Below are 27,849 nucleotides of genomic sequence, written 5' to 3' on the forward strand. Positions count from 1 at the left end.
CATCCCTGGAAGCCCATTCATTTCATCTCTTTGTTTTCCCTTCTCTTAGTTCCTGTCTCTCTTTTCTCCAGAGCAAAATGCGTGAGATCCTTCACATTCAAGGTGGCCAATGCGGCAACCAAATCGGAGCCAAGTTCTGGGAAGTTGTTTGTGCGGAGCATGGCATAGATCCCACCGGTCGTTACCAAGGGGACTTGGATCTTCAACTTGAGCGTATCAATGTCTACTACAATGAAGCCAGTTGTGGTAGATTCGTACCTCGTGCTGTTCTCATGGATCTTGAACCTGGAACCATGGACAGTATCAGATCCGGTCCCGTGGGTCAGATCTTTAGACCAGATAACTTCGTTTTTGGGCAGTCCGGTGCTGGTAACAACTGGGCTAAAGGTCATTACACCGAAGGTGCTGAGTTAATCGACTCTGTACTTGATGTTGTTCGTAAAGAGGCTGAAAACTGCGATTGCCTTCAAGGTAAACAATCTTTTGAAACCTACTACACCGGATCTGAGCGATTTAACATCTTGTACAGTAACTGGTGTTAAACGATTTGTTTTCTGTGTTTTAGGCTTTCAGGTTTGTCATTCCTTGGGAGGAGGAACTGGATCTGGAATGGGAACACTGTTGATTTCGAAGATAAGGGAGGAATACCCTGACAGGATGATGTTAACCTTCTCAGTCTTCCCATCACCTAAGGTCTCTGATACAGTCGTGGAGCCTTACAATGCTACTTTGTCTGTTCACCAATTGGTTGAAAACGCTGATGAGTGTATGGTTCTTGACAATGAGGCCTTGTACGACATCTGTTTTCGCACACTTAAGCTCACCACTCCCAGCTGTAAGTTTTCCCCCATTTATACTTTTGTTTTGCTTAGATTGTTAAGTAGAGTTCGATTTAGTAGTTCTCACGTTAACTATCATGGCTCAGAGTTTGGGTTTGGTGCTATTGTGGGGTTTGGATCTGGTAATTCTTTGCTATTGTGGGATTTTGTTATACTTAACCGGTTTGTTTGAGGCTAAAATTAAGGTAGTTTAAGATTTTAGAACTAAGATTTGTTTTGGGATTTTTAGAAGTCTTACATCTTTGTTTTTCCTTTTTGATCTTTTCACAGTTGGTGATTTGAACCATTTGATATCTGCAACAATGTCTGGAGTTACATGTTGCTTACGATTCCCTGGCCAGCTCAACTCTGATCTCAGGAAACTTGCTGTGAATCTCATCCCCTTCCCCCGGCTTCACTTTTTCATGGTTGGTTTTGCTCCACTCACTTCCAGAGGATCCCAACAGTACCGAGCTCTAACAGTCCCCGAGCTCACTCAGCAAATGTGGGACGCAAAGAACATGATGTGTGCAGCTGATCCACGACATGGTCGTTACTTGACTGCATCAGCCATGTTCCGTGGTAAAATGAGCACCAAGGAAGTGGATGAGCAGATGCTGAATGTTCAGAACAAGAACTCATCATACTTCGTTGAGTGGATTCCAAACAACGTGAAGTCTACAGTTTGTGACATCCCACCCACCGGCCTCAAGATGGCGTCGACATTTATTGGGAATTCAACATCCATCCAGGAGATGTTCAGGCGTGTGAGCGAGCAGTTTACAGCCATGTTTAGGAGGAAGGCTTTCTTGCATTGGTACACAGGGGAAGGCATGGATGAGATGGAGTTCACTGAAGCAGAGAGCAACATGAATGATCTGGTCTCGGAGTATCAGCAGTACCAAGATGCAACAGCTGATGATGAAGAGTATGAGGAAGAAGAACCTGAATATGAGGAGGAATGATGAGGATAGTTATTGCCATTTTGGCAATTCTAAACCTCAACTTCCTGTTCTGCTGCTTTTCTTTGTTAGTGTGAAAGATTTAATCGTCTGTTTTTGCTGTAACTGTTGTTGCATTTTCGGATATTTTCATGTTTATCATGTCTGCTTGTTCTTTTATGTGAAACGTAGACTATGTTTCTAAATGATCTATTTTCTTGCATTCTACGAAACAAGTTTAACCGATTGATCTGCTAAATTGTAAAGTGATGAAAAAAGAAATGATGAAACCTGAGTATATTAAGAATGTGTTATCTTATTGACCAACAATGGTTACATTGTTCCTCCATGGCTCCATTGATAAAAGAAATTTAGAAATCCAGAAGTAAAACTTGGAGAGAAGAAAATTTCCGCACTTTTGAAGACAAATTGTTTAAACAAGTAATATTGAACCGTTAACAAGTGTAGATTGAGCTTGAGTTTCAAGTAGTTTGAACTCTAGTGTTAACTCGACGGGGAATACTGCAACCAGAAATCACCCCCATTGGGCTGCAAATCAGAAATTATAGTATCATTTTTGCTTAAATGTATATTTGCCTTCTAAAGTATGTCATTTGTACCTAGTTCTCTTCAAATATTTTTCGGGATGTTTTGTCAAATTTAAATGCATCAGAAATCTTGTTTACCTCATATCGTTAACTCTCTTACAACCTAAATTATATATTTAGTCACTTGATTATTATTATTTTTTTGGGTAAAGTATAGTAATGGTCACTGAACTTTTCTAAAGCTTTCATTTAGGTCCCCCAACTTTTAAAACTTGTAATACAGTCCCCCAATATTTAGTCCGTTTGTAATATGGTCCCCAACAGTTACGTTGGAGACCATATTACAAACAGACTAAATGTTAGGGGACTGTATTGCAAACGGACTAAATGTTGGGGGATTGTATTGTAAGTTTTAAAAGTTGAGGGACCTAAATGAAAGCTTTAGAAAAGTTCAGTGACCATTACTATACTTTACCCTTTATTTTATTAATATTTTCTTATGATCTAACGTATCTTATTAATATTTTAATATAACACATTTATTTTAAAAATAAATATTTATTCTTTGTATTTTAAATATTAAAAACAACATTAAAAAATATATCAATATTATTACGTCAGATTTTGTAGTAAAAACTGAATAAAATAAACATATAACATTAAAACTTCATTATAATCCATACATTGAACAAGCCATGGGCAAATTTTAAAAGATTCTTAAATTCAAATACTAATTTAAAATATAAAAAATAGATACCAATTTAAAAGAAATTACCAAATCTAGATACCAGCTTATATAAAGGTTATTATTTCAATAACAAAAAATAATTTCACATATCATAATCTAAACACTATATAAAATTATTTTTTACATATAGTAACACTTCATAAAATAAAAAAGATAATATTTTTTAAAAAAGATACGCAATATCGATGTTTATTGCCGATTCGAATTTTCTAATCGGTGCCGTTTCAAACCATGTGAATGCAAGCCTTGAAAGCCAGTGTTTGAGGTTCAACAAGATGTAAAGGGAAAACCCAAGGGTTGGACTACACATAATTTTTGGAAAATTTCATACAACAAAAGGCGTGCTACATACAGTGTAACCTAGAAAGAGCCCTTAAATATTCAGGTAATGTTACGTTGTTTGAGATGCGACCAGACCAGCATGGTCAATACAAACTTCGATCTCCTAATTAGAGGTCCACACAAAGATAGGAAAGGACTGAACTGATCTCTTCTCTTCGTTCTAGGACTCACTTTCCATTTCTCGACCAAGACCTTCTTTATGTTCGGGCAACTAGAAACCACAGTGGCAACTCCGACGCCAGTTATGTTGGAGCAGTACACCATGTGGCATGACTTGAGCATTTGGCAATTTTTGACCAGATGGGAAAGGCCAATGTCTGTTATTTGATGGCAATGGGATAGTACTATATCCGTGAGTAAGGGACAACATTCTCCCTAACTCAGCCAGTGCCATATCGCCTAAATTCTGCCATAAAAAGGGTTTGAAAAGCAAGTAACGGATCGAAATAGCATATGAAATAAAATAACACTTAGGTTGTCACATCCCTACAGTTCGGAGAAGTATTGGAAGAAGCAACAAAATTATAAGAGTAAACAATCAAGTTGAACAAAAGCTTATCTACATAAAGAAGCAAAGAGGGAGAGTGAGGGCACGCCTGGAGAACACTCACATCGAGGTATGCAAGTGCTGGGCATCCTCTTGCAATGGCTACAATTCCGACATCACCTATTTGGTTGCAGCCACTAACATTTAGATACTGTAATGGGCATCCCTGACCAATAGCAATAAGAGCCTCATCCTGTACCCTAGTAGAAAAATGGCAAAAAAGCTTAGATGTACATTCCATATTTGGAAACCATAATTGACACCCAAAAAAAGTTCCATATGTGTAAACCATAGTTCACACCCGAAAATAGCTCTATATGTGTAAACCATAATTCACACCCAAAATAAAGTCCACGTGTAAACCATATTTAACACCCAAAAAAAACTCGAAGCACAGCTGACAACATGAAACAGCATGGACAAACAGAACTGCCACATAAACCTGGAAGGAAAGTACAATGAGACAGACCTATCACAAAAGCAGAGACTAAGATCTGTGAGAGAGTGACAATTCTCACCAACAACTATGATTTCGTTGCTTCCAACCTATTGGCGTGATACAAGTTAAGGATTTATATCCGATATGGAATTGTAGAAATTTAAAAAATAAATTATTGCTAGCATCTAAAAGATGCAAGTCTACAAATGCAGTCGTTTTCCTGGTGAAGTCGGTACTAGTGGTTCAAGCATATTGCAGGTAGAGGAATATATCCAATAGACATAGAGAGAGACCTCATAACATATCCTGATATGAAGTTTCTTTAGATTTCGGCAACCTCTAGCTATAAGGCAAATGGCTTCATCGCCTAGGCTATAGCAATCTACCAAGTGAAGAGCTTGCAAGTATTTACAGCCTTCCAACTTCAGTAAGGGCGAAATTACCAATCCTCTGGCAGTACAATAAAGCCAACTCAGTCAGGCACCTGCACAAAGTCAAGAACTTCAGAATTGACATAACTCAAAAAAAAATTTTAAAAAGGCATACAGTCTGCCACCCAATCATAGGGATTGGATATGAGACCTAGCTACAGCTAAAGCCTAGACTCTTGTCCCTTAAAATTTAAGTAGCAAGGGAAAACAATAAAAGATAAACATACATGCAAGATTTCCCAACAGATTCCAGTCCAGTAGTTCCAATATTGTGGCAGCCATTAACTTCAAGATGCGTAAGTTCAGTGCAGCCAGTGGCAATTGCCTCTAGACCCCTATCATCCAGGAAATTGCAATCACTCAAAGTAAGATTGTTTAGCTTCTTACACCCTTTTCCGTAGAACGAAGACCCCTGGTACACGAAAGGAAGTCATACTTCAATAATCATGATATCCATATGAAACATAGTAAAACAAAGACCATTGAATTAGGTAATAGAACCTACATGCCAAATAGCCTTCAACAATGCAATTCAATGAGGGAGATATTTCAATCATCATGCATAAGAAATCTAGGGAAAGTGCAAACTCGTCTGTAAATTGCTGGAAACTGTGTAAGGCCAACATTTCCAACGACAAACAAGAAACTTCCACAACCATCAAAGCCCTGTCTGTGACATTAATACATTGTATCTTCAAGACTTTCAAAAGAGGGCATCCTTGTGCAATAGCAAGGACTCCCTCATTGCTAATAAACGTTGAATCCAATGACAAGGTCTCAAGAGATTTGCAATGAAATCCCATAGCTTCCAGTGATTTGTCAGTTTGTAACACCCTCAACCCATACCTGACCCGGATACGAGTCCAGGATGTTACATTGACTAAACAAAACAATACTCTAAAAAATGATAAAACATTTGAACTTATATTATTAAAATATAATAATATACTGTTGAGTTAATCGATCGACGGAATCGGCCAAGAGGGGGGTGAATTGGCAATTAAAATTTTGGTGGAAGTTTTTGCAGAAAATTGAAAGTAATTGCACAACAGTTTATAGTGGTTCAACTTTCTCAATCAAAGTCTACGTCTAGTACCTTAGCTATCCACACTAAGGATTTTCCAACAAATTCACTAATTTGTTCTTTCTTTTGAGGCCAAAGAGATAACCTTACAACTCCCTCAAGAATATACCCCAATTCTTGAGAACACTCTTTCTCAAAGAGAAGATTACAAATTTGCAAACTTACAAGGAAATCCTCACAAGGTATATTGTTTGCACAATTCTAGAACAAAGAAAAGAACGCTAAAAATGAATACAATTGAGTACAAGTAGTGTTCTTGAAAGCAAAATGAATATTGAATGAAAAATAGGCTTGAAATGCTCAAACTTGAGGTTTGATGCTTTCTCTTTGATTCTCTCTTGATTCTTGTTGATTGTTGTTTCTTGTTATTGATCAATGGCTTCTAAGCTTGTTTAAATACACCTTCAAATGATTCTGAACATTGGGGATGCTTAGTTGAGTCAATATAGCCGTTTAAGTATGAAAACAATTAATAAATTCAGTTGGGAGCATCAGTGCATCGATGCATACCCATGGTACATCGGTGCATCAGTGTAAAATTCAAATATTTTGACCGTTGGACCCTTAGTGCATCGGTGCACTAAGAGTGCATCGATGCATCAAGTGTATTCGATGTTTCAAATAGCCAGAGTGCATCGATACATGGCTGGTGCATCGATGCATCAAATGCATTCGATGGTTTCATAAAAACCTCAGTACATCGATGCATGGTATGTGCATCGATGCATGAAATGCATTCGATGTTCAATTTAATTCATGGTGCATCGATGCATGGATTGCTACATCGGTGCATCACTTTGAAAAATTGATTTTAGGCTTGATTTTGGTTCAAAATACTTTGTTAAAAATATATGAAGTATAAAACACAATTTTGCACATTTAGTAAGGTTTGAATTTGATCTTGAAAAGACTTGGAGTAATTGATTTGATATTCGAATAATTGTGTCGAATATACTTATAAAATCATTTGTAAAATCTTAAAATTCATTTAAACTTAATTTGTTATATCGAAACACAAAAATGTTTTCAAAAATCTCCACCTTTTTGATATAACAAAACATTTGTGTTATTTTAAGATTTTTAAAAATTTGAAATCAATTTTGAAAAATTACTCCCCTTAACACTTCTCCCTTTTAACACTTAATATTTCTCCCCCTTTTTGTTAAATAAAAAAGATTTAAAAACTGATTTAAACAAGGTTTTTAAAAACATAGCCAATTGATTATATATATATATATATATATATATATATAGCTTAAGCTGCTAAGATCACAATCAAAAGAGAGATTAGTCATTAGTTTCATAAACAATATTCATAATTAAATGTGAAATGGCATAATTGGTCAAAATGAACTAATATGATGCAAAAATTAATAACCATTAAGCTCAAAATAATAAAATCAAACCAAATATATATATATATATATATATATATATATATAATAAGTTCAAGAACCATAAAACATCCAACTCCTAACAAATTAAAACATTTATCAATCCAAAATAAACAATCCAGAAATATAAAAAATTAATCCAAGTTTGAAAATCCAAGAAAAAATAAGAAGGAAACAAATTCACACCATAGGAGGATCGGGAGGAGGAGGATAATGAGCTCGAACTTCAAGAGTGAGAGCGTCCATACGTTCACGCATCTCCCGTTAAAACTCAGTAATCTGAGACTCCATGGAGGCAAACCTCAGATCAAACGACTCCAAGAAGGATCGAAAATATGGTGACATTTGATCTTCTTGCCGTGCCGGTTCTGGTGCAGGCTCGTCGTCTGGAACGTGATCGTTGATATCTTGCATAAGTTGTTGAAACTTAGAATCATCGTCAGCAGCCGGTGCCGGAGGAGGAGGAGGAGCACGAGAAGAGCTAGGAGCAGCTCGTGAAGAGCTAGCTCCCGGGGTTTGCTTACCGAGTCGAAATACCCAAAAACCGGTTTCCTCGTCTTGTTTCCAATCCGCTTTCTTCAAGGAAGTAAGATTGATTTGGTTTTGGAGTGAGATAGGATTGTCGAGAGAGACGTCTAGACCAAGTTTGATAAAGAGGTTACTAAAAAGACATCCATAAATCAATGTTTCGACATGTTTTGAAGGAACAATGTTTATGATGTCCACTAGTTGACTAAAAATAATGTGGGGCAGATTTATTTTGATCTTATTTTTAATACAGTGCATCCACCATAAATCCCTAGCACGAAGTGTGGAGTACCTACCTCCGGATGGTCTAAACCACCAAGAGATCATCAAATGAAGAAAACGATCGTGATGAGATCGTAGAGTACTAACACTAGAATTTGGAACATAGGGATATTCCATATTTTCAGTCTCATTATATGACCCATCATCATCTAACCCAAAACGGAAAGCTATAGTCTCGGGGTCAATATTAATATATTGGCCTAAAAGATAAGATCTAATGGTTATAATCCCACATTGAGTTTCGTTTTGAATACAGACTGCATTAGAATAGAAAATGTGAACTAACTGTTGATAAACGATAGGTTTGAGCTGAAACATTTTATCAAACTTCCAAGCTTTAAGAATCGGAAGGTATTCAAAGTCAATATCTATCATAGCTTGAAGAGAAGGAATACGCTCTTCCCGTATTCTATAAGTTTAAAAAGAATTTTTGTACCTAGAGTACAATTCGTCTCTACGACGCTCAGGCATGTTAAAACAAGATCCTAATAGAGATGAAGGTGGAGGAGGAATGGGATTAGGAGGTTGGTTTGAACGAGAACGATCGATGAAGTTCTAGGGCGTTTGGGATTAGACATGGTTTAGGAATCGAAAAAGGAATATAACTGCAAATTGAAACACATGTATGCAATTTAATCAATCCCAAAACTCAATTGAGTCCTCAATAATTCAAGGTTCTCTAAATCAAATCCTTATGGGCAAGGTTTTGAAAAATCATAATATGTATATGAAAACAACATAATTAAATCAAAAACATCAAATTTAAAAAAAAAATTAGATTTTCGAAATACACATTTCTTTTTAATTTCGATTTTTTTTTTGAAAATTTGTAAGTTTTTAATGAAATTGGTTGTAAAATCTAGTTTGAAATCATCAAATACTCAATGTCCGATATAATGTTCATCCTAGAACTAATTAAAACTAGTCCTAAGATTAGAATATGATAAAAAAGAGGTTTTTAGAAAAATACCTTGAAAATTTCGGATTTGAGAGGAATGAGATGTTGTGTTGCATGATTTTATGATAGTAGCAGGATATAGAGATGAAATATGAAATATTTTCGATCAAAACTGAAGAATTTTGAGTAATTTTGAGAGTAGGAGAGGGAGAGGAGGCGTACGGCTAAGAGAGTTTAGTTTTAGGGTTTGAAAATAAATGAGAAAATAAGCCTTATAAACCCTGAAACTCAACAGATACATCGATGCATGACCCTGTGCATCGATGCACATTCAAGGCGTGCATCGGTGCACCTTCATGGTGTATCGATGCACATTCAAGGATGCATCAATGCACTGTTAGGTGTATCGATGCATGAAGCACAAAAAATGTCAAAAATCTGTTTTAAACACTCAAAATGCTAAATTAATTGGCTCTAGTGGTATTAATAACTCATATGTTGAAAACATTTTGATATTTCGATATAACAAATTAAGTTAAATGAATTTTAAGATTTTCCAAAATGATTTTCTAAGTATATTCAATATAATTATTCGAATATCAAAACATTACTCAAAATATTTCAAAAATCATTTTTAATCCTTACTTAAGTGTAAAATTAAGTTTTAATCTTAAAACAATTTCAAAATAATCTTTCAAAGTATTTCGAACCATTTCAAAGCCAAAAATTCCAGATTGCTCAGAGGGAACCGATTCCCCCCCAAGGGGGTACCGATTCCCCCTGAACGGTTTGGCTCCGAGATTTCCAGAATGCTCGGAGGGAACCGATTCCCCCATAGGGGGTACCGATTCCCCCCTGTTCAACGGTCGAAATATTTGAATTTTACACTTAGGGAACCGATTCCCTATGAGGGGGAACCGATTCCCCCCACGCTCCAAGCTGTTTTATTAATTGTTTTCACACTAAAACGGCTATATTATCTTCATTAATTATCCCCAACGTTCATAAGTGATTCAAGGTGTATTTAAACAAGTTCTGAAGCCCTTGATCAACAAGAAATTATAGAGAAACAAGAGAGAAAGCATCAAACACCAAGTTTGTGCAAATCAAGCCAATTTTCCTTTCAATATTCAATTTGCTTTCAAGAACACCATTTGTGCTCATTTGTAATTATCTTTGAGTGTTCTTTTCTTGTTCTAGAATTGTGCAAACATCTTACCTTGTGAGGTTTTCTTGTAAGTTTGCAAATTTGTAATCTTCTCTTTGGGAAAAAGAGTGTTCTCAAGAGTTGGGGTATACTCTTGAGGGATTTTGTAAGGTTATCTCTTTGGCCTCAAAAGAAAGAACAAATTAGTGAATTTGTTGGAAAATCCTTAGTGTGGATAGCTAAGGTAGTGGACGTAGACTTTGTTTGAGAAAGTCGAACCACTGTAAATCGCTGTGCAATTACTTTCAATTTTTTTGCAAAAGCTTCCACAAAATTTTTAATTGCCAATTCACCCCCCTCTTGGCCGATTTCGTCGATCGATTAACTCAACAATTGGCATCAGAGCCTAACTCATTTGAAGGTTTACTCGCCTCTTGAATTGATTCGGGAAGAGTTATATCGATTATTAAAGTCATCAATGGCCTCCGCTTCAAACTTCGACTCTGGTCTCGATTCGATGCCCGTCAACAAGCCTCCTTTCTTCAATGGAGCTAACTATGCCTATTGGAAGAATATAATGATGTACTTCATTCAAGCAAGTGACATGGGAGCATGGAATGCTGTAGAAGAAGGATACATCAAACCTCTAACTCATCCAAGGTTGTGGAGTGAAGGAGAGACAAGAATGTTCCAGCTCAACTCCAAAGCCATCCATATTATTTTTTGTGCTCTTGGACCAGATGAATACGAAGAGTTTCATCGTGTACAACCGCCAAAGAAATATGGGACAAGCTTCAAGTCACACATGAAGGTACAGATGAGGTAAAGAAATCAAAAATTAGTATTCTAACGCATAGCTATGAAAATTTCAGGATGAAACCAAATGAAGACATCAAAGCTATGACGGATAGATTTTCAACGATTGTCAATGCTCTCAAATCATATGGAGAGATCATCTCAAATGAAAAGCTTATGAGGAAGTTAGTCTACTCCCTCCCAAAATCATGGCAATCAAAGAAGACGGCAATCATCGAGTCTAAGGACCTATCGTCCTTAACTCTTGAAGAACTTATCGGTTCACTCCTCACTCATGAGATCATGCTTGAAGATGAGGTGGACCTTGATAAAGTTGAAGAGACACCAAAGGAAAAGGAGCAGAAGAAAAATATTGGAGTTGCTCTCAAATCCTCAAAAGATGAGAGTGATTCTAATAATGATGATGATGACGAGGAAATGGCATTGTTTGCCAAACGGTTCAGAAAAATGATGAGACCTTACTAAGGAAGAAAATTCAAACGAAACGAAGGTCTCAAAAATGAACCAAAAGAGAATGACCCAATCATTTGCTATGAATGCAAAAAGCCGGGGTATGTCAAATATGATTGCCCACAATTGAAGAAAAAGGGTCAATCAAAGAATAAGCACAAGGCTCATGTGGCTACATGGAGCGATGAAGAAAGTTCCGATGAAGAGGAACAAGAAGTAGCAAACTTGTGCTTGATGGCATTCGGGGAGGATTCTAAGGTAACCTCTAACTCATCCGATTTTGATGATTTATCTTATGAAGAGTTATTTGAGGAGTACAATGGGTTGGCTTCGGATTATGAGAAATTGTTTTTAAAATATAAAAATGATGTTTCAAAATTGAAAAATGAAAACAAACTCATATCCAAAACCAACAACGATCTTGAAAGTAAAATCAAAGATTTGCGAATCAAACTAGAAGAGTTTGAAAAGAAAAATTTAGATTTGCAAAATTTACTTTCAAAGATCAATGATGATCATCAAAAGAAAATTGATGATCTTAAAACTTCTTTTGATAAAGTTGGAACAAAACATTTTGAAAAAGGTGGAAATTCAAAATCCAACTTTGTTAGAAAAAGTTTTAGAAACTACAATCATAGGGATCCCCAAAGAACCTCTAATGGAAAAATCATTAGAAGTATGTGGGTTCCTAAAGAACTCATTACTACTAAAGATAAAAATATCCTACACAAATGGATACCTAAGGGGACTAGGATTTTGGAAACTAATGAATATGGACCCAAAAGAATTTGGGTACCAAAAATCAAAAATTAATCTATGTTTGTAGGGAAAGGAGCATTGCTACAAGGCACGGGAAACAAATTCAAATTCATGGTACCTTGATAGTGGATGCTCAAGACATATGACCGGAGACAAAAGCCGGTTCATTGAGCTTAACGCCGAAAATGGAGGAGAAGTGACTTTTGGAGACAATTCAAAAGGTCACATTGAAGGTATTGGTACAATAGGTAATACCTCTTCCATACAAATTAAGAATGTTTTATATGTGAATGGATTAAAGCATAATCTATTGAGTATTAGTCAATTATGCGATAAAGGATTCAATGTCTTATTTGAAATTAATGGTTGTAAAGTCATTGACATTGCATCTAATCGGATTATGCTTGTTGGTCATAGAATAGGAAACATTTACATGGTGCATTTAGATTCTATTGATATGACTAATTTATGCCTAGTTGCTAAGGATGAGCATGATAGTTGGTTATGGCATAGGAGACTAGGTCATGCTAGTATGAGTGTTTTGCAACGGTTAATTCAAGGAGACTTAGTAAGAGGGTTGCCTAAGCTTAAATTTGATAATGATAAAATCTGTGATGCTTGTGCTAAAGGAAAACAAAAACGAGTTTCTTTTAAATCTATTAATGATGTATCAACTAGTAGAGTATTACAATTGATCCATTTAGATCTTTTTGGGCCAACTAGAACTACTAGCTTGGGAGGAAAACAATATGCTTTTGTCTTGGTAGATGACTATTCTAGATACACTTGGGTTCTATTCTTAAGTACTAAAGATGAAGCATTAGAAAATTTCATCACATTTTCAAAAATAATCCAAAATGAAAAAGGTTACTCTATCACTAGTGTTAGAAGTGATCATGGAACTGAATTTGAAAATCTTGGATTTATTGAGTTTTGTAATTCTAATGGTATTAGCCATAATTTTTCAGCACCTAGAACCCCTCAACAAAATGGAGTTGTTGAGAGGAAAAATCGAACTTTAGAAGAAATGGCTAGAACCATGCTTTGTGAAAATAATTTGCCAAAATATTTTTGGGCGGAAGCCACAAATACCGCTTGTTATGTTGTAAATCGAGTAATGATTAGGCCAATTTTAAAGAAAACTCCATATGAAATTCTCAAAAATAAAAAACCTAACATTAGCTATTTTCATCCTTTTGGATGTAAATGTTTTGTTTTAAACAACTATAAAGAAAACCTTGGCAAATTTGATGCTAAAAGTGATGAAGGAATTTTTCTGGGTTATTCCTTAAATTCTAAAGCTTATCGTGTATTTAATAAAAGAACTTTAGTTGTAGAAGAGTCTATACATGTTGTTTTCGATGATAATCCCCTTCCGAGGAAGGATTCTTCTGTTAATGATGATGTAGGTATTATACAAACAAATGACGTTAGACATGACGTTGGAGAATCATCATCAAAGGAAGAAACAAAAGATGAGGAAACTCATGATCCCCTCGAGAATTCAACCAGTGAAGAAAGGGAAGTATCTTTTCCAAGAGAGTATAACTATGTCAAGGATGGTGAAATTATAGGTGATCCATCAAAAGGGGTAACTACTCGATCTTCTCTTAGAAATATCTGTAATTATGTTGCATTTATTTCATGCATAGAGCCTAAGAACATCAAAGAAGCATTGAAAGATGAACATTGGATTATGGCTATGCAAGAAGAATTAAATCAATTTGAGAGAAGTAAAGTATGGACATTAGTTGAAAGGCCTAGTAATAAATCTACTGTAGGTACTAGATGGGTTTTTAGAAATAAACTTGATGAAAGTGGTCATATAGTGAGGAACAAGGCTAGACTTGTTGCTCAAGGCTATACTCAAGAAGAGGGCATAGACTATGATGAAACAAGGCTAGGATGGAAGCAATTAGAATGTTATTAGCATTTGCATGTTTCAATGAATTTAAATTATATCAAATGGATGTTAAAAGTGCATTTTTAAATGGTTTTATAAAAGAAGAAGTGTACGTGGAACAACCTCCAGGTTTTGAAGATTCAAATTTTTCGGATCATATTTTAAAATTGACAAAAGCTCTTTATGGTTTAAAACAAGCTCCTAGAGCTTGGTATGAAAGAGAATCTTTAGATACCTTAAGGACACTCCTAGTTTAGGACTTTGGTATCCTAGAGACTCTAGCTTTAGCTTGCATGCCTTTTCTGATGCGGATTATGGAGGATGCAAATTAGATAGGAAAAGCACCTCCGGTACTTGCCAATTCCTTGGAAATATGCTGATTTATTGGTTTTCAAAGAAACAAAATTGTGTGACATTATCTACCACTGAAGCAGAATACATTTCAGCCGGTAGTTGTTGTGCACAAGTTTTATGGATGAAACAACAACTTTTTGATTATGGAATTGAAGTAGGTACCATTCCTATCAAGTGTGACAATACTAGTGCTATTTGTCTCACTAAAAATCCCATCCAACACTCTAGAACTAAGCACATTGAAATAAGACATCACTTCATTAGAGACCATGTCACTAAGGAAGATGTAGTTCTAGAATATGTTGATACTTTGTATCAATTAGCGGATATCTTTACAAAACCCTTAGACAAGGAAAGGTTTTGGACACTTAGAAGAGAATTAGGTTTAACTAACCTATCTTCACTTAGTGTTTAAAATAATTTAGCACTTTTAATAAATACTGAAAAATGCTTATAATAATAATTTTTGATTGCATTCTTGCTATTAGTTAGGGGGAGTTTATGATTCTTAGTGAAAATTAATTTTATGTTCAAATAATGTTTAAAGATTAATTTAATTGTTTGAACATGATTATTTTTCAATATATGAGTTGCCTATACCACTAGAAAAGATTAATTTAGCATTTTATGTGCTTAAAAGTTGGATTTTAGCATTTTGGTGCAGTGGGAATCGATCCCCCCATGAGGGAACCAATTCCCCCTTTGAAGGGGAACCGATTCCCCCCACATGGGAATCGATACCCCCCTGGGGTTCTGTTAAATCGGGCAGAACACCCCCAAAAACCCCAAAACCCTCCTTTTCTTCTTCTTCCGCCGTTCTTCACCTCTAAATCTCTCAAATCTCCATTTTTGCCTCAAATCAACGATATTAATCGGAATTTGCTTCACATATCATCTTCTAAACCTGTTGGAATCATTAAAATCGTGCAAACGACATCAAAATCCCCTCAATCTTCATCTTTCAAGGTAAATTTTTCTAAACTCTCTATTACATTGATTTTGAAAATAGGATTAGTTTTAATTAGTTCTAGGTTAAAATAGTGATCGGGCATTGATTGTTTAGTGATTAAAAACTAGATGTTACAACTAATTTCATCAAAAAACACAAGAATTTTCCAATTTTTTTTTAAATTTTCGAAATAAAAAAATGTTAATTTTCAAATTATTGTGTTTTGATTAAATTATGTTGTTGTTATGAAAACTATACATATATTGTTTCTCAAAACCATATTTTTCAAAAGTTTTTCAAAAACTTTGCCCATTAGGATTGATTTAGAGAACCTTGAAATATTGAGGACTCAATTGAGTTTTGGGATTAATTGAATTGCATACATTTGTTTTTAAAATTGCAGGTTATCAATTCTATTCCGATTTCCTAAACCATGTCCAATCCTAAACGTGCTAGGTCTTCATCTAGTCGTTCTAGTCGTCAACCAAATCCTCCTCCTATTCCTCAAAATCCTATTCCAAATCTTGATCCTAACTTGACTATCCAAAATTCTTGTTTCAATCAACCGAGTCCTAAAGATTATCGTTATTGGTTTTACCAATATTTTGACTCGTATAAGATTAGGGAAGAATGTATCTCATCTCTTCAAACTATGGTTGATATTAACTTTAAATATCTCCCTATCTTGCACGAATGGAAATTTGATAAACTTTTCGAACTTGAACCCATTGTCTATCATCAACTTGTTTGTATCTTCTACTGTAATGCCGTTTGTATCAAAAATCGTGACAAAACCAAAACCATAGGAGTACGTTCCTACCTCCTAGGTCAATATTTCCATCTTGATCCGGATTACATAACCAATGCCTTAGGCTTGGATAATGAAGGTTTATCAAACGAAAAACAAGTTTTAGGCTCACGATATAAACGGAATGATAGTGCAAGTGTTCTAGATCTTCATGAGCGTTTTCTTCATCTCATGATCACTTGGTGGTTTTGACCATCCGGGGGTCGTTATTCTACTCTTAGAGCTTTAGACCTTTGGTGGTTGCATTGTTTTGAACACAACATAAAAATAAACCTTTCCGAGATTATCTTTGCTGAGATCGTTGAAACCGTTAACCTAGTGCCAAATAAGAAACTCTGTTCTTCACTAGTTTACGGTTGTATCCTTAGTAATCTCTTTTCTAAAGCCGAGCTTCGAGTTGGTCTAGATGCCGCTTTTCCTCTTAAGAAACAAATTAACCTTCTTTCCTTAACGAGAGAGGGATGGATTAAGGATAAGGAAATCGGGGAATGGGTTCGATCTTCTGCAACTACTCCGGGAGCTAGTTCTTCACGAGCTCCACCCGAAGCTGACGAAGATCTCGAGCTTGAGCAACTAATGCGAGACATCGATGAAGCTGAAGCTGAACCTGAGCAGGCCGAGGAGCAGCCCGAAGAGCAAGCACAACAATCGACTCAAATGCCTCCATATTTTCAATCTTTTATGGAGACATTTGATTACCGATATGCGACCATGGATTCGCGCTTTATTTCTATAGAGTCCCATTTATCCACAATGGGAGCTCGACAATTAGAAATTCTTCGGGAAATGCGTGCAAATAATGAAGCAACCAACGCTCGTATTAATGAACTCACTCACGAAATGGCTGCTATGCGAGCCCGTTTTCCTCCTACAGATCCGGATGCTTGATTTTGTGTTTAGCTTAAAAAAACTTTGAACAAAATGAATATTGTTTCAACATTTTTGAATTGTTTGATTTTGTGGATTATTGGATTTTGGATTTATTGATGGTGTGAACTTATATGTTTGGTGTGTTTTATTCGTTATTGCATCATTTACATCATTATTAGCAATATGACCAATTTTGCCATATCACATTATTTATGAATATTGATTACGGAACTAATGGCTAACGTTTCTCTTAATTGTGATCTTAGCAGCTTATGCATACATATACCTAATCAATTGGCTTAATATTCTTCACGTTTATTTGAATATTTTTGATTTAACAAAAAGGGGGAGAAGTGTGTTTTAAGTTTTAAGTGCATTTTTAAAATGATAAATGGGAGAAGTGTTAAAGTAAGGGGGAGTAATTTCAAAACTTGATTTCAAAATCTTAAAATTACTAAAATGTTTTGTTATATCAAAAATGGGGAGATTGTTGAAAACATTTTGATATTTCGATATAACAAATTAAGTTAAATGAATTTTAAGATTTTCCAAAATGATTTTCTAAGTATATTTGATATAATTATTCGAATATCAAAACATTACTCAAAATATTTCAAAAATCATTTTTAATCCTTACTTAAGTGTAAAATTAAGTTTTAATCTTAAAACAATTTCAAAATAATCTTTCAAAGTATTTCGAACCATTTCAAAGCCAAAAATTCCAGATTGCTCAGAGGGAACCGATTCCCCCCCAAGGGGGTACCGATTCCCCCCTGAACGGTTTGGCTCCGAGATTTCCAGAATGCTCAGAGGGAACCGATTCCCCCATAGGGGGTACCGATTCCCCCCTTGTTCAACGGTCGAAATATTTGAATTTTACACTTAAGGAACCGATTCCCTATGAGGGGGAACCGATTCCCCCCACGCTCTAAGCTGTTTTATTAATTGTTTTCATACTAAAACGGCTATATTATCTTCATTAATTATCCTCAACGTTCAGAAGTGATTCAAGGTGTATTTAAACAAGTTCTGAAGCCCTTGATCAACAAGAAATTATAGAGAAACAAGAGAGAAAGCATCAAACACCAAGTTTGTGCAAATCAAGACAATTTTCCTTTCAATATTCAATCTGCTTTCAAGAACACCATTTGTGCTCATTGTAATTATCTTTGAGTGTTCTTTTCTTGTTCTAGAATTGTGCAAACATCTTACCTTGTGAGGTTTTCTTGTAAGTTTGCAAATTTGTAATCTTCTCTTTGGGAAAAAGAGTGTTCTCAAGAGTTGGGGTATACTCTTGAGGGATTTTGTAAGGTTATCTCTTTGGCCTCAAAAGAAAGAACAAATTAGTGAATTTGTTGGAAAATCCTTAGTGTGGATAGCTAAGGTAGTGGACGTAGACTTTGTTTGAGAAAGTCGAACCACTGTAAATCGCTGTGCAATTACTTTCAATTTTTTTGCAAAAGCTTCCACGAAATTTTTAATTGCCAATTCACCCCCCTCTTGGCCGATTTCGTCGATCGATTAACTCAACATCATATATTGAAAATTAATCATGTTCAATCAATCAAATTAATCCTTTAAACTACTTTTGAACATAAAATTAATTTTCATCAAGCAACATAAACTCCCCCTAACTAATAGCAAAAAATGCAATCAAAAATTATTATTATAAGCATTTTTCATTTATACTTAAAAGTGCTAAAATTATTTTAAGCACTAAGTGAAGATAGGTCAGTTAAACCTAATTCTCTCCTAAGTGTCCAAAATATTTCTTTGTCTAAAGGTTTTGTAAAGATATCCGCTAATTGGTGCAAAGTATCAACAAATTCTAGAACTACATCTTCCTTAGCGACATGGTCTCTAATGAAGTGATGTCTAATTTCAATATGCTTAGTTCTAGAGTGTTGGATGGGATTTTTAGTGAGACAAATAGCACTAGTATTGTCACACTTGATAAGAATGGTACCTACTTCAATTCCATAGTCAAAAAGTTGTTGTTTCATCCATAAAACTTGTGCACAACAACTACCGGCTGAAACATATTCCGCTTCAGTGGTAGATAATGCGACACAATTTTGTTTCTTTGAAAAGAAAGAAATCAGTATATTTTCAAGGAATTGGCAAGTTCGGAGGTGATTTTCCTATCTAATTTGCATCCTCTATAATCCGCATCAGAGAAGGCATGCAAGCTAAAGCTAGAGTCTCTAGGATACCAAAGTCCTAAATTAGGAGTGTCCTTAAGGTATCTAAAGATCCTCTTAATAGCTATTAAATGTGATTCCTTAGGGCATGATTGAAATCTAGCACATAACCAAACACTAAACATAATGTCCAGTCTACTTGCAGTTAGATAAAGCAAAGAACCAATCATTGACCTATATAATTTAACATCCACACATTTACCTCCTTCATCTATGTCAAGCTTTGTCGATGAGCTCATTAGAGTGTTATGTAGATTCCCATTTTCCAGTCCAAACTTCTTGGGCATATCTTTGACATACTTAGCTTGATTGATGAAGATGCCATCTTTTCTTTGCTTGATTTAGAGTCCCAAGAAGAATGAGAGCTCCCCCATCATGCTCATCTCGAATTCACTTTGCATTAGCTTAGAAAATTCTTGGCAAAGAACATCATTAGTAGAACTAAATATTATATCAACAACATAAATTTGAACTACTAATAAATCTTTACCTTTATGCTTTAAAAATAATGTAGTGTCAACCTTCCTTTTTGAAAAACATTTTTCAATTAAAAAGTTTGACAATATTTTATACCAAGCTCTAGGAGCTTGTTTTAAACCATAAAGTGCTTTTGTCAATTTAAGAACATGATTTGGAAATTTTAAATCTTCAAAACTTGGAGGTTGTTCCACATACACTTCTTCATTTATAAAACCATTTAAAAATGCACTTTTAACATCCATTTGATATAATTTAGAATCATGAAAACATGCAAATGCTAATAACATTCTATTGCTTTCATCCTAGCTACGGGAGCATATGTTTCATCATAATATATGCCCTCTTCTTGAGTATAGCCTTGAGCAACAAGTCTAGCCTTGTTTCTCACTATATTACCACTTTCATCAAGCTTATTCCTAAACACCCATCTAGTACCTACAGTAGATTTATTACTAGGTCTTTCAACTAATGTTCATACTTTACTTCTCTTAAATTGATTTAACTCTTCTTGCATAGCCATAATCCAATGTTCATCTTTTAATGCTTCTTTAATATTCTTAGGCTCTATACATGAGATAAATGCAACATAATTACAAATATTTCTAAGAGAATATCGAGTTGTTACTCCTTTTGATGGATCACTTATAATCTCACCATCCTTGACATAGTTGCACTCTATTAGGTAAGATACTTCCCTTTCTTCAATGGTTGGATTCTCGAGAGGATCTTGAGTTTCCTCATCTTTCGTTTCTTTCTTTGATGATGGTTCTCCAACTTCATGTCCAATGTCATTTATATTTATAATACCTACATCATCATTCAAACAAGAATCCTTCCTCGGAAGGGGATTATCATCGAAAACAACATGTATAGACTCTTCTACAACTAAAGTTATTTTATTAAATACTCGATAAGCTTTAGAATTTAAGGAATAACCTAGAAAAATTCCTTCATCACTTTTAGCATCAAATTTGCCAAGATTGTCTTTACGTTGTTTAAAACAAAACATTTACATCGAAAAGGATGAAAATAGCTAATGTTAGGCTTTTTATTTTTGAAAATTTCATATGGAGTTTTCTTTAAGATTGGCCTAATCATTACTCGATTTACAACATAACAAGCGGTATTTGTGGCTTCCGTCCAAAAATATTTTTAGTAAATTGTTTTCACAGAGCATGGTTCTATCCATTTCTTCTAAAGTTTGATTTTTTCTCTCAACAACTCCATTTTGTTGAGGGGTTCTAGGTGCTGAAAAATTATGACTAATACCATTAGAATTACAAAATTTAGTAAATCTAAGATTTTCAAATTCAGTTCCATGATCACTCCTAACACTAGTTATAGAGTAACCTTTTTCGTTTTGGATTATTTTTGAAAACGTGATGAATTTTTCTAATGCTTCATCTTTAGTAATTAAGAATAGAACCCAAGTATATCTAGAATAGTCATATACCAAGACAAATGCATATTGTTTTCCAATCAAGCTAGTAGTTATAGTTGGCCTAAAAAGATCTATATGGATCAATTGTAACACTCTACTAGTTGATACATCATTAATGGATTTAAAAGAAATTCTCTTTTGTTTTCATTTAGCACAAGCATCACAGATTTTATCATTATTAAATTTAAGCTTAGGCAACCCTCGAACTAAATTTCCTTGAATTAGCCGTTGTAAAACACTCATACTAGCATGTCCTAGTCTCCTATGCCATAACCAACTATCATGCTCATCCTTAACAACTAGGCATAAATTAGTCATATCAATAGAGTCTAAATGCACCATGTATATGTTTCCTATTCTATGACCAACAAGCATAATTCGATTAGATGCAATGTCAATAACTTTACAACCATTAGTTTCAAACATGACATTGAATCCTTTATCACATAATTGACTAATACTTAAGAGATTATGCTTTAATCCATTCACATATAAAACATTTTAAATTTGTATGGAAGAGGTATTACCTATAGTACCTATACCTTCGATGTGATCTTTTGAATTATCACCAAAAGTCACTTCTCCTCCGTTTTTGGCATTAATCTCTATGAATCGGTTTTTGTCTCCGGTCATGTGTCTTGAGCATCCACTATCAAGGTACCATGAGTTTGAATTTGTTTCCCGTGCCTTGTAGTAATGCTCCTTTTCCTACAAACATAGATTAATTTCTAATTTTTGGTACCCAAATTCTTTTGGGTCCATATTCATTAGTTTCCAAAATCCTAGTCCCCTTAGGTATCCATTTGTGTAAGATATCTTTATCTTTAGTAGTAATGAGTCCTTTAGGAACTCATATACTTCTAACGATTTTTCCATTAGAGGTTCTTCGGGGACCTCTATGATTGTAGTTTTTAAAACTTTTTCTAACAAAGTTGGATTTTGAATTTTCTCCACTTTTAAAACGTTTTGTTCCAACTTTATCAAAAGAAGCTTTAAGATCATCAATTTTCTTTTGATGATCATTATTGACCTTTGAAAGTAAATTTTGCAAATCTAATTTTTTTCTTTTCAAACTCTTCTAGTTTGATTTGCAAATCTTTGATTTTACTTTCAAGATCGTTGTTGGTTTTGGATATGAGTTTATTTTCATTTTTCAATTTTGAAACATCATTTTTATATTTTAAAACAATTTCTCATAATCCGAAGCCAACCCATTATATTCCTCTAATAGCTCATCATAAGATAAATCATCAAATTCAGATGAGTTAGAGGTTACCTTAGAATCTTCCCCGAATGCCATCAAGCACAAGTTTGCTACTTCTTGTTCCTCTTCATCGGAACCCTCTTCATCACTTCATGTAGCCACATGAGCCTTGTTCTTAATTTTTAATTGACCCTTTTCTTTTCAATTGTGGGCAATCATATTTGGCATGCCCCGATTTTTTGTATTCATAGCAAATGATAGGGTCCTTCTCTTTTGGTTCATTTTTTAGGCCTTCATTTCGTTTGAATTTTCTTCCTCGGTAAGGTCTCATCATTTTTCTGAACCGTTTGGCAAACAATGTCATTTCCTCGTCATCGTCATCTTCATCTGAATCACTCTCATCTTTTGTGGATTTGAGAGCAACTCTAATGTTTTTATTCTTCTCATTCTCCTTTGGTGTCTCGTCAATCTTATCGAGGTCCACCTCATCTTCAAGCATCATTTCATGAGTAAGGAGGGAACTGATTAGCTCTTCAAGAGTTAAGGACTTTAGATTCTTAGCCTCGATGATTGTCGTCTTCTTGGATTGCCATGATTTTGGAAGTGAGTAAACTAACTTCCTCACAAGCTTTTCGTTTGGAATGATCTCTCCATATGATTTGAGACCATTAACAATCGTTGAGAATCTATCCGTCATAGCTTTGATATCTTCATTTGGTTTCATCCTAAAATTTTCATAGCTATGTGTTAGAAGACTAATTTTAGATTCTTTTACCTCGTCGGTGCCTTCATGAGTGACTTGTAGTTTATCCCATATTTCTTTGGCGGTTGTACAAGATGAAACTCTTACATATTCATCTCGTCCAAGAGCACAAAATATGATATGGATTGCTTTGGAGTTGAGTTGGAACATTCTTGTCTCTTCTTCACTCCACAATCTTGGATGAGTGAGAGGCTTGATATATCCGTATTCTACAACATTCCATGCTCCCATGTCACTTGCTTGAATGAAATACATCATCCTATTCTTCCAATAGTATAGTTAGCTCCATTAAAGAAAGGAGGTCTGTTGACGGGAATTGAATCGAGATCGGAGTCGACATTTGAAGTAGAGGCCATGGATGACTTGACAATCGATGTAACTCTTCCCGAATCGACTCAAGAGGAGATTAAACCTTCAAATGAGTGAGGCTCTGATACCAATTATTGAGTTAATCGATCGACGGAATCGACCAAGAGGGGGGTGAATTGGCAATTAAAATTTTGGTGGAAGCTTTTGCAGAAAATTGAAAGTAATTGCACAACGATTTAGAGTGGTTCAACTTTCTCAATCAAAGTCTACGTCCACTACCTTAGCTATATACACTAAGGATTTTCTAACAAATTCACTAATTTGTTCTTTCTTTTGAGGCCAAAGAGATAACCTTACAACTCCTTCAAGAATATACCTCAATTCTTGAGAACACTCTTGCTCAAAGAGAAGATTACAAATTTGCAAACTTACAAAGAAATCCTCACAAGGTATATTGTTTTCACAATTCTAGAACAAAGAAAAGAACACTCAAAAATGAATACAATTGAGTACAAGTAGTGTTCTTGAAAGCAAAATGAATATTGAATGAAAAATAGGCTTAAAATGCTCAAACTTGAGGTTTGATGCTTTCTCTTTGATTCTCTCTTGATTCTTATTGATTGTTGTTTCTTGTTATTGATCAATAGCTTCTAAGCTTGTTTAAATACACCTTCAAATGATTCTGAACGTTGAGGATGCTTAGTGGAGTCAATATAGCCATTTAAGTGTGAAAACAATTAATAAATTTAGTTGGGAGCGTCAGTGCATCGATGCATACTCATGGTGCATCGGTGCATCAGTGTAAAATTCAAATATTTTGACCGTTGGACCCTTAGTGCATCGGTGCACTAAGAGTGCATCGATGCATCAAGTGCATTCGATGTTTCAAAATAGCCAGAGTGTATCGATGCATGGCTGGTGCATCGATGCATCAAATGCATTTGATGTTTTCATAAAAACCTCAATGCATCGATGCATGGTATGTGCATCCATGCATGAAATGCATCGATGCATGGATTGGTAAATCACTTTGAAAAATTGATTTTAGTCTTGATTTTGGTTCAAAATACTTTGTGAAAATTGTTTCAAAAATATATGAAGTATAAACACAATTTTGCACATTTAGTAAGGTTTTAATTTGATCTTGAAAAGACTTGGAGTAATTGATTTGATATTCGAATAATTATGTCAAATATACTTATAAAATCATTTGTAAAATCTTAAAATTCATTTAAACTTAATTTGTTATATCGAAACACAAAAATGTTTTCAACATATACATATGTTAATACAAGTTTATCAAAATACTCAGAGCATACACAACTTAACCTTTTGATTACATGGCAACATTCATTTATATAAATAAAGGACCTACTGATTAAGTTACCTCTGATCTGATAGTTGCAGGAGTAGTGTTGTACAGCTGTTTAACCTGTCTCGTCTACTTTCTCGGATCCTACGTGTGAAACACTCACACGCTAAGTCATCGACTTAGTGAGGCAATATAATAATAATAACAAAGAAATGTAATGAAAATGCCACAATAAGATGGAATGAGATGAAATCATATACTTAACAATGCAGTGTATATCACCATGTTCCTTACTTATAAGCATAGTACACTAACATTCATGAATTCGTATTAATAAGTTTATTGGCCCATGACGCCATACTGAGAACCTAAGGTATGTGAGTACTGTGAGGTTGTGCACTATGCTATCACCACAGCTCGTATAAATGCACCGAAGTGCCACGTAGAATTGCACCGAAGTGCCGCGTAGAATTGCACCGTAGTGCCATATAAGATTGTCCCTAAGGACTACGTAGATAATTCCTTAAGAATCATATACATATGCCAAGGATCAAGTATGTGTCTCAAAAGACCTCACACATGTTCCAAAGAATACATATATGTCCCGAAGGACCGCGTAGACCCTTTACTCTTGGCATGCCAACTATACCTATAGTTCTCATCTACATAACATGGGTTTTTCCCAAATTACATAATATATCGCATAGACATATCATTTCCTTACCTTCATCACATGGCTCATATAAGTTTGCATACATATTCATTTAAAACATGTTACACAATGTACATAGTATGAATTCATATCATGCTTCACAATATGAAATGAATCATGCTTCAATGTATTGAATCTAGACTTCTCACAAGTCTAGAACTGAATATACCACTATATTCATGCTATGCATATGCACTCACCTATATATTTTTGTTGTTTCCTTGATAGATCTTACTGGACAATTGTTCTGGAACTTGTTTAGGTTTTGTATCTACATAATAATTCATTTATACTTATCAATATACTAATTAATATATTCTAAACTATCATTTCTTGGGCTAAAAGAAAAGCCATTTTCATATTTTAATAAAGGTATGCATCGATGCACTACACCATGAATCGATGCATCCCTTGATGGGTACATCGATGCACTATCTATACATCGATACAGAAATCCTATTCGATGTTTGTATTTAAGGGGGTGCATCGATGAACTACTTATGCATCGATAAACTGATGGCATTCGATGTTTTTATTTTAAATTAGTGCATCGATGCACTTCATGTGCATCGATACACCTTGAACAATTTCTGGGATTTATCCTTGATGCATCGGTATACATTGAATGTGCATCGATGCACATTGCCCAGAAATGTCATTTTAGCACGAAAATCTCTTTATAATCTTCTCAACACTTTATATTTCCCCTCTTTTTATATCCCTAACTTGCATACTCTTACTTAAACTAATTATTATCCATTTCATACCTCTAAAACTTAGAAATCCAATTCTCCATATAGAATTTAAGAATCTCACTCAACTTCCAATATGTTCTTAATCTAATTCTAACACTTCCTATTCCTTAATTAGCTTGATGACAAGTCAAATCCCACTTCTAATTTTTATTATGAACTCTAATCCAAGAGTTCACTTTTCTACTTCCTTTCTTTAATTCTTCATGTACTCCTCATCTTATGGTTTTAAGATAATCTAAGCTTTCCTTAAGCTTAGTTATCATTTAATGATCAATAAGCAACCTTAAATTCATCACAAATTTACTCACCTTTAGCTTGGCTTCACGGTGGAGAAGAAGAATGAAGAAGAAGAGAAATCTGGAAACTTTGGTTCTCTCCAATAGCTTCCACGTGGGTATAAAATATCATCTGCCAAAATTTATTTATTTTCCTTGCTAAAAGACTTATTTACCCCTTTAATTCCTCATTCTTTGCTTATTAATCCTACACACAACATTTTAATCAATTCTTTGAACTTTTCAATTTATCCAATTAGGTCACTGAATTTTTAAATCTCACAATTTGATCACTAACCCAGTATGGAGGGTGTTACACAGTTATTCTGGTACAAGCAGCCACGCTGAGAAATTTCAACGATTTCCCACATTTGGTTGCCAACTCATACAATCTTGAATCAGTCAAGCTTTCACAGAAACACAAATTTAGGTCCTTGAGTTGTTTGCAACACTGGCCAACAACAACTAGACCTTGATCTCCAACATAGCAATCCTACAAAAAAATCATCATAAGCAACTTAAATTTTCCTAGTGAATTACTCACAAAACATGACAAATAAAGTTTCATCATGCTGCTCCGATTCTGTTTCTTGATGTACCATGCCTGACATATACTCGAGCATGAGCATGAAAATATGACCCTCCAAATACATGGAAAAACTTTTAGAAAATTAAACATATCCATTCGAGTGCATAACAATGAATTTTATGTTTTAATGACTAGGGACAGACATTTACGAGCACAATATTTACATCACTTTGAAGTAAAACTAATATATTGAAAGAATAAGGTATAATCAATCAAATTGAGATACACAGAAGTAAAATATTACCAAAGTCTCCCCTAGCATACAATGAATTACCTGCAAATCCAAGGATTTTAAGAAAATGCATTTCTGTCCAAGGGACATTATACCAAAACTTGTAACATTAAAACACCAGATTAAGCTCAACTTTTCTAGTTTAGAGATCCCAACAGCAACTGCGGTCAAACCAGAATCTGTCAAACAAAATGATTCGAAACCATCTTCTTTATCAGGTCTTGTTTGGTCTGTATAGTGTAATTTGACAGATGTAAGCACGTTCTCAACTCTGCCACGCTTATTGCCCTGCATCTGTAACAAATTAAACTACCTCAATAACATGCCTAACACTTGGTCGCTTCTACTATAAAAAGCACACAAATCAATTTAAATTTAAGGGTAAAGTATAGTAATGGTCACTGAACTTTTCTAAAGCTTTCATTTAGGTCCCCCAACTTTTAAAACTTATAATATAATCCCCAACATTTAGTTCGTTTGCAATATGGTCCCCCAACAGTTACGTTGGGGGCCATATTGT

The 27,849-nt window shown here is 34.8% G+C and overlaps 1 protein-coding gene and 1 pseudogene across 2 annotated transcripts; one reads left to right on the forward strand and one right to left on the reverse strand.

Moving 5' to 3' along the window:
• LOC120137163 (tubulin beta-8 chain-like) lies at positions 1-11,318 on the forward strand. Of its 2 annotated transcripts, XM_039152985.1 has the most exons (4): positions 1-471; positions 566-835; positions 1,110-1,791; positions 11,306-11,318. In XM_039152985.1, exons 1-3 carry the CDS (start codon positions 78-80, stop codon positions 1,781-1,783), a joined length of 1,338 nt encoding a protein of 445 aa, XP_039008916.1. In that variant the 5' UTR covers positions 1-77; the 3' UTR covers positions 1,784-1,791; positions 11,306-11,318. The 2 variants fall into 2 exon arrangements, with proteins under 2 accessions (XP_039008916.1, XP_039008917.1); XM_039152986.1 differs by lacking the exon at positions 11,306-11,318 and having other exon boundaries at positions 1,110-1,982.
• Positions 3,505-27,623, reverse strand: LOC120137130 (annotated as a pseudogene).
• Positions 27,624-27,849: the final 226 nt, after the last annotated feature.

The sequence above is a fragment of the Hibiscus syriacus genome, unplaced genomic scaffold (genome assembly GCF_006381635.1).
Source record: "Hibiscus syriacus cultivar Baekdansim isolate YM2019G1 unplaced genomic scaffold, ASM638163v2 tig00110652_pilon, whole genome shotgun sequence".
NCBI lineage: Eukaryota > Viridiplantae > Streptophyta > Magnoliopsida > Malvales > Malvaceae > Hibiscus > Hibiscus syriacus.

What these genes read in the sequence shown, in the direction of transcription:
- LOC120137163 (XM_039152985.1), top strand. Translation starts at nt 78, where the DNA reads ATGCGTGAGATCCTTCACATTCAAGGTGGCCAATGCGGCAACCAAATC. An exon ending in AAACTGCGATTGCCTTCAAG is followed by an intron (nt 472 to 565) that starts GTAAACAATCTT and finishes TCTGTGTTTTAG; the next exon opens with GCTTTCAGGTTTGTCATTCC. An exon ending in TAAGCTCACCACTCCCAGCT is followed by an intron (nt 836 to 1,109) that starts GTAAGTTTTCCC and finishes ATCTTTTCACAG; the next exon opens with TTGGTGATTTGAACCATTTG.